The sequence below is a fragment of the Alexandromys fortis genome, unplaced genomic scaffold, assembly GCF_014885135.2.
Source record: "Alexandromys fortis isolate MF-2015 unplaced genomic scaffold, M_Fortis_MF-2015_v1.1 scaffold_18, whole genome shotgun sequence".
NCBI lineage: Eukaryota > Metazoa > Chordata > Mammalia > Rodentia > Cricetidae > Alexandromys > Alexandromys fortis.
Window position 1 is genome coordinate 45,178 of NW_026067897.1, and position 8,376 is coordinate 53,553.

An 8,376-nucleotide genomic window follows, 5' to 3' on the forward strand; every position below is an offset into this window, starting at 1 on the left:
CTGTGGCTTAGCTAGTGCAGCCTGGTGGAAACAAGGTGAGTCTGGGATGAGTGAGCTGTGAATCTGAAGCCAGACTTTGCAAGGTCTCAGTATAATGACTTGGGCAATTTAATTTATCTCCATTTTCCTCATTTCAAATCCTAACAGTTTTGAAAATGAATTTAAACATAATTTTAGTAAAACAATGTGCCTGGTATAAATTTGGTTGCAGGTGGTAAATATTACTATAAGGTTGTGTTAGGATATAAGGAAGGAATTGCAAAAAGGAAGCATGTCCTTTTTTTTTTTTTTTGCATTGTTTTGTTTTTTGTTTTTCGAGACAGGATTTCTCTGTGGTTTTGGAGCCTGTCCTGGAACTAGCTCTTGTAGACCAGGCTGGTCTCGAACTCACAGAGATCCGCCTGCCTCTGCCTCACGAGTGCTGGGATTAAAGGCGTGCGCCACCACCGCCCGGCCTAGGAAGCAAGTCTTAAATGACTGTTTTCAAGGTTGTGAAAATTAAATAAGTTAATGTGTATCCATTGTTTGGTAAAACATGTAGTACCTAAGGTTCACACATGGTAAATACTTAATGAATATCAAGTTCTATCATCCTTATCAATATTTGCCTTACCCAGTGTGGACTGCTACTCCACAGAGTTCTCATTAGCAGTGAGCACACGTGGTGGCGCTATACTTATTTCCTACACTTTGTAGTCTGGCTTGAGACTCATATTCTTTTGCTTTCAGCTCCATTCTTCCAAGATTGCATGTCTGAAAATACTCTCGATGAATTGAATATTGAATTACTGCGCAATAAACTATACAAGGTAATTGTTCTTCCAGATGTATTTTTCTTGATTACACAATATAACATATTGGAGTTCTTTATTATCAAAGTTACTTTACCCATTGATCAGCTTCTGCAATTATGAAGTGATGCAAATTTGGAACATAGTTTTTATTGTTTGGGCTCATGCATGCATGTCAGTTTATTCTATCCTTTGCTCTATGTACAGTGCCTGAAATGCAAAATGTGTTGGTTAGATCATGGTAGATAGGCAGATAAATTTGTGGGAAAACCATATCATAGGCAAGCAGCATAGACAATAGGCATTCTCTTTTATAGTATCCATCTTTGCTGTAGATCTTGTTATAAAACTTTGAATCTTAAAATTAATCTGTCCCTGAACATAGCGGACAATGAGGACTACTGAGACCCCAAGAACAATGGCAATGGGTTTTTGATCCTACTGCACCTATTGGTTTTGTGGGAGCCTAGGCAGTTTGGATGCTCACCTTACTAGACCTGGATGGAGGTGGGTGATCCTTGGACTTCCCACAGGGCAGGGAACCCTGATTGCTCTTTGGGCTGATGAGGGAGGGGGACTTGATTGGGGGAGGGGGAGGGAAAGGGGAGGCGGCGGTGGGGAAGAGACAGAAATCTTTAATTAATTAATAAAGAAATAAATAAATTAAAAAATTAATCTGTCCATGTAATTTTAAACCTATGCCAGCATTACCAACTTGTTGACACAATGTCATATGTGCCACTGCATGATTGCCAGAATGTCTGAATTCTGTTGCCACCATTAGCATAGACTGTGTACTATAGGGCAAGAAAAGTCTTCCAGTGGACACTCTCATAAAGTATATTAATATATACCACTGTGGTATATAAATAGTGTGTTAAGCTAAAATACATAGTCCTTTCAAAGGTATTTCATTATAGGCATTTTTGTTTTATAAAGACACACTTGAAAGGAGGCACTCCTAAGATGTAACTAAGAGAACATTGTGTTCTAAGCCGTTCATGGGCCTTAACTCGCTCAGCCTAGTAGCAAAGCTGTGATTTGTGCAATTCTTGTTCCTCTTATAAACATGAGAGATGAAGAGACACGAGGTTTCCTTGGTAGAAGGAACTTAGTATTGAGTTAGTTAAGTATTAGACCTGGAATACAAGCCCAGGCAGTCTAACCTGACAACCTAGGCTCTGCTTTTCAATATATTCACCAATATATTGTCAAAACCAATGTGTCTTATGAAATTTAATATCAGAGTTACTAAATCATTTGCAGAGTTCAGCAAAGTGCTTGGCACTCTTGTTAGGATAGCTGGAGTGAAGTACATAAATGCCTGTTAGGTAATTATACACTGTAATAAGTACAATTTTGTTCTTTTACTGAGTTCTTTTTAGTCTGGGTCACAGGTATACTAAATCTCTATTAAATTTACTATGGAATATCTCCTATGTTAGGAACAATTAAATTTCCATTAGAGCATTTCATATGCTATGAAAAGATGACCCAGACATTTCTACAAGGAAATTATTCATTTTATGGTTTATAATCTTCTTTCTTTCTAAGTCTTACCTTGAGGCATTCTACAAATTCTGCAAAGATCACGGTGATGTCACAGCAGAAATTATGTGCCCCATTCTTGAGGTAAGAAGGACCCTTTGGCTCTGTTTTTGCCAAATGAGTTTGCATACTTGTCCTTACTTTAACCCTGTTGTATTTCTTTATTTCAGAAGTTATCTGAAAATTCAATAAGCAACATCATTTGATGTCTTAAGGGAGTGTTTTCTTGAAAGCCAGCCTTGTGCTCAGTGGTTGAACACTTACCTAAAATATATAGGACTTTGGATTCATTTATGCCAATGCAAAACTCAATCAGACAAAATTACTTTAAATGTGTGGTTATGATTCCAGTTGATGTATATGTAGAAAGTAGGTTATAATTCATTAAACATTTTATATTACTAACAACTGGTAGGTTATGAATATTTTCATAATATCCACTCAAACTCTCTCCAATGAAGGAACATTGAACAGCAGGAATATCCTGTAGGTTGAGCCCACAGTCCATTATAGCTCTATTCATGACATGATCCTTATAAAAGCCTAAAACTAATGCTACCTAAGCAGTTCTCCACCATTCCAGCTTTGAGCAGAAAGAATATAGTTCAAATACACCAAAACCAGGAATTTGATTATGTCTGGGATGCTACATCACTGTCTTCTGTGGAACTAATGTCAAGACTCTTTTTTAAATTTTCTCTTTATCAACACAGAACACACCCATGCTCAGAGGTCCTCTTGACAGAAGCTTGACTCATAGGTGCATGGGACATTGGGGTGGACATCAAGAGAGGCTGGAGTTCACCCCAGGGCACAGATTCCACTTAGTGTTTAACATGCATCCCTCAGTGACTTTCCAAGACTCTTGAAAAATAAAAGGAATGCTGTGTCAAACTGTGCTTAGGAGTGATCAAAACAATATATTTAAACATTTTAAATTAGAGTGGAGTTCACTACAAGGGTACACATCATACCAAGAGCTTTCAGACAAAAGGAACAAAGAACATTAAAGCATAAAATGAATTCATAAAAAGACTTATCAAGTAGGATGGATACAGAAGCACTTGTTATGATAAAGAGAGCTTTTGATGGGAATGCCCCTTCCCCTTCAGTGCAGGGAGTGTTCTAGTATGCAGACCTATGGAATGGAACTTGTGCTTACAAGCTAAGGAATAAACTATAAGAAATAAACTTTGTTATTACAAAGGCAAGGCATGGGAAATGAATGGATTATTTGGATAATCCATTATAGTCAGTTAGAGTCATTTGTTCTTAGCCTGGCATGTGTCAGGTAGTGTCTCCCCATCTACCTGCCTATCCAATTTTACAGTAGCTTCCTTAGGTGTTTAAGGTGTAACCATCCTCCAAATACATCATGTGTTTTCTACTGCAACAATCTCCTCTGGCATGGCCTCTGCTGACTTGATGTCTGCAATGCTGCCTACCCTGTCATATTTCCCTTCTTAAAATTCTAACATCTTGCAACTAGAAAATACCAAAGAATATCTGGGACAACTACCTACATGTTACTTATCCTACCCCATCTTTCATTTCAAGAATTCTTATTGCCACGAACAATCCACTTGCAGTTCTTCTCTTACCCCTGGAAGTTCTAAAATGCTTTACAAAATTGGCTATATGCAGGAGCCAGAATGTAATTGCCTTTGTTTCCAAATAAAGCTCCCCTGCTTCTGACCCACCCATAAGTCCCATGAGAGCAATCAAAAGGACCAGTGGAAATGCGCTCTCTCCTGATAAGAAACACCTGTTCTAACAAAAGTGTTCCAGTAGAGCTGTTGCAAGCCCGGCTTTGTTATTAGCTAGTAAGTGTGGAAAGTGATGAAGGACAGCTCCAGGTCCTTTTTTTCAACTTTCTTGGGCTGGTGAACAGCCTTGGAGTCTTCTTAAAAGGCAGAAGGTTTAACTACAGACTGTGGTTTGAGAGTCTGCATTTTTTAACTTTCACTGATGTCAAAGCTACTGAGTCACAACTTCAAGTGGCATCACTGTAGGAAATACTGTAGGAAATTCAAAAGTGATTAAATCAGTCAGGCTGTTCTGTTAGATTCAGTAGAGAGTTAGAATACTCTGTGTGATGAGCATTGACTCCAAAAATGAACAGCAAATAAAAAAGACAGGGCTCTTCAAAGAATGAAGAGTAGGAAGAGGAAAAGTACAGAGATAGATGTTAGAATGACATAGTAAGAATTAAGTACTTCAAGGACCTGGGGAAGAATTCCTGAGCCCACCAATATTTAAGATAAGGAGAGGAGGGCCACTTGAGGGAGAGAAACAAAGCCTAAGAGAAAAGATGTAAGAACTAGTAGATGGGGAGGAGTGTGGTGAAATGCTTTCCTCTGGACATGACATAGCTGGTACATACACTACTCACAGCAGCTGTGGTTACCTATGGTAACCTGCATGGGACCATCTCAGCTTCCAATCCCAGGGTGGAGTAGAGAAGAGTACCTGAGGCCCAACCCCTGCTGAAGAACTATTGGTGGCTTATGTGGCTGCTGGAGAAGAGAGAATTACTTTTCTATAGAGATGTGGTGTGGTAGGAATGGGTGAATCTGGTGAATGACCTCATACCCATTCATATATGGGAAGCACAAACTCAATGGGTTAAAGGTAAATATATGTTTATATATTTATATACATATGTAAGGAATATATACAGATATATATTTCAGGATAAAAGAGAATAGAGGATGATGGAATATTTAATGTGGACATAAGGAAAACTGAGAGATACAGAAACATGGAGAACAAAGAAATAGGAACAAAATCTCAAGAAAGATAGCATGATTATTGGAAACAGGATTGATGGAGTAGGAGCTCAGCAGTCTATGGTGTTCAGCACTGGTCATCACTACACACTGACCTACTTAAGGATCATGAAAAATAAGACCTTACAAGGAAGATAAATCACCCCAAGCCACATGATTCTTAGTTACAGAGATTCTTAGAATCAGAGGTCGGTCATTTAATGGTAGGTCATTCACACACACACACACACACACACACACACACAACCTAAACCATGAAATAAAGATGGTTTGTAGTATGACATTTAATTCTATAAAATAAATAGGATTAGGGATGTGGCTCAATGGTAGAGTTGGTGTGATATGCATGAGGCCCTGGATCGGATGAAAGGGCCCTGCCAAGTTATGCCAGCCACTAAGAGAACAAACACACCACATACAGCAGAGGTTTATTGGGAGACAGGGATGAGGATAGCGGAGTGTGGACACGAGAAAGGAGAGCAGATAGACAGAGAAGCAAGAGAGCAAAAACAGAACTGTGACAGAGGGACACTTTTTTAAGGGGTACATGGGTCGCATAACTAAGGCAGCCTGGCCATCTTGGCAGAAACTAACATTGGTTCCTCAGCATCGCAAACAATAACACCAACAATAGTGACAGGAACAGTTAAAAGGGGTTAGTAACATGTAGTGTTGCACATTTTTGTTGTTCAAACGCCTTGGCAGACATGTTTACTCGCATTGCCTTATTCTGTCCCTGTGTGCACTTTAATGGTATTCTTACCACCTTTACGGAAAACACATTCATTACTCTTGTGACCTACGTTGAGGATAACATGTAAGTAACTTGTTGCAGGGAGCCTGGGAAATTAAGCTTGGCGGGGTTTCAAGAGTCATAGGCCATCACAGGGCTGGGCAATCTCTCCAAGCAAATTACACCTTTTCAAGGGGAGCCAAAGGGACATAAGTAAGACATGCCTACATAGTAAGTAAACATGGAAAGCAGATCACCTCAGAGATGCAATTCTGTATGTGGCATGTGGTGTAAAAGATTATTGGATTTGCTGTTTTCATGCCTTTCACTTTCAGTTTGAGGCTGACAGACGTGCTTTAATCATTACTCTGAACTCATTCGGCACTGAGTTGAGCAAAGAAGACAGGGAGACCCTCTTCCCCACCTGTGGCAAGCTCTATCCTGAGGGACTGCACTTGTTAGCTCAAGCTGAAGACTTTGAGCAGATGAAGAGAGTAGCAGATAATTATGGAGTAAGTGATTTCCCCAGCACCCTGAGTGCCTTGCATTACTTCAGCATGGGCCCTTTGGAAGCTCACACATCCATTTAAACACCTCATCCAAACTGATATCCAGATGACAGCAAGCAGTGCCTCTTTCTGTAATTATGCCTCCCAGAGAAACACTTCAAGTTTCTAGGCCAAGCTGGCTGGCATCTTTTAAGATCCTGCCAAGAAAGCCCTTGTTTAAATCTCCCAGGAGTGGTTATCTACTGAGTACGTCTTGAAATACCTTATAAAGCAACTTCCCCAAGAGGCTGGGACAAGTTCCTGGAAGTGAGAGTTCATGTCAAAGTTACATCAAACAGCCTGACCTCAATCGTTCTTTGAAATACCCACTGGAAGAAAAATATAAAATCTCCTGAGTCAACTGGGAGCATGGGGATCATGGAAGAGGGTAGAAGGGGAGTGGGGAGAAAAGAAGGGTAGTGGAGAAAAATAGTTCAATAAAAAAATTTTAAAAAATATATTCACTGAGAAAGCAGAGTCAGTACAGAACATCTATAGGGACTACAAGAGAACATGGGATATGTATGGGTTTCCCCCAACCCCTTTGCTGAGAGGCAGAAACTGGGAGAGGAAGGGAACTGCTCACTGGCTTTCCCTCCTTCTGCCCTCAGCACTCTAAGACAGGCTGGAGTTCTCATACATGGTTATTCTTCTTCCCCAGATTCACTTCCTCAATTTTGTGGGTAGTCACATGTATATCCCTCAGTTCACTTCCTCAGTTTAAGAGTGACCCTGGTGTTTCCTTGTAGATTTCCAAATCCTTCCAGTAAAACAGCCAGCAAACAGTATCTATAAACCTTTTTAATCTTTCATCTATGATTGTGGGCAACACTTTAGTATAATGTTAAAATTTGAGCTTCTCCCCAGTTTTTACTCTTTCTGCACTTGAAATTCCATGAGATATATTGGGTGTCATCTCAAGGACTCACAAACCTATACTAGTCAAACTGCAAGGGTTCACTAAGCCTAGTGTTTTTATGTGTGAAAATGACAATGTACATTAGGAAAAATATGGCGTTTCCCTTGTACTTGTAGCCCATTCAGATTACAAGTGAGAAAGTAAAAAATTTGTTCACCTCTTTGTTTGTTTGGATTTGTTTGGAGAATGGGGGTGTCAGGAAGTGAAAGGGCATTCAGGTCTTCTGTTCAAATTTTCTTTAAAGGACACACACTCACACACACCAGTATCTATATTTCTAAGTAAATGCATTTATATGAATTTATAAGAAATGAAATATCCTTTACATTTAAATTCTTGTCTTTGTTTTTAAGGTTTACAAGCCTTTGTTTGAGGCTGTAGGTGGCCCTGGGGGAAAGACATTGGAAGATGTTTTCTATGAGCGAGAGGTATGGCAGAAGTGGAAATATTATGGTTTATATGCTTTTGTTGTTATCATGGGTTTTAAATGTTCTTTCGCTGATGGTCCATGTCACCTTTTCTTTCCTTAGGTGGAAATGAATGTTCTGGCATTCAACAGGCAATTCCACTATGGTGTGTTCTATGCATATGTAAAGTTGAAGGAGCAAGAGATGAGAAATATCGTGTGGATAGCAGAATGCATCTCACAGAGACATCGAACTAAAATCAATAGTTACATTCCAATTTTATAAACCAGTAACAAGACCTCAAATGCAGAAAATTATACATGTTGAAAAGAAGCTATGGAGGAAGGAAAAGTGATTGTGTCTTAGGTTACCTAGATCATACAAAAGTAAGTCATATCTCCTTTCCATGAATTGTATGTTCCCTGGGAGCCCAATAAACTGAACATGAAACCAAGTAGTACCTTCTTATTTTCAGCAAATCTTAATCATTTTTTCATGTTTATATCTCATTGCTCACTGGTCCTACACATTCATTTTAATTGACTTGATAGCATTTTTCATACTCTCATTTAGTTATGTTAGAATCATGTCTAAACAAGTATTTCACTCTTCCTTTTCTATTCTTTTCCCCAAGCTCAAAC

The 8,376-nt window shown here is 39.2% G+C and overlaps 1 protein-coding gene across 1 annotated transcript in view; it reads left to right on the forward strand.

Annotated features, from left to right (window-relative positions):
• Positions 1-8,133, forward strand: part of Atp6v0d2 (ATPase H+ transporting V0 subunit d2) — a 42,287-nt gene extending 34,154 nt beyond the window's left edge. Inside the window, exons 4-8 of the mRNA XM_050166307.1 lie at positions 730-809; positions 2,346-2,423; positions 6,197-6,373; positions 7,682-7,756; positions 7,859-8,133. Coding sequence (XP_050022264.1) covers positions 730-809; positions 2,346-2,423; positions 6,197-6,373; positions 7,682-7,756; positions 7,859-8,020 — 572 coding nt within the window. The 3' untranslated portion in view covers positions 8,021-8,133. The remainder of the gene's footprint in view (positions 1-729; positions 810-2,345; positions 2,424-6,196; positions 6,374-7,681; positions 7,757-7,858) is intronic.
• Positions 8,134-8,376: the final 243 nt, after the last annotated feature.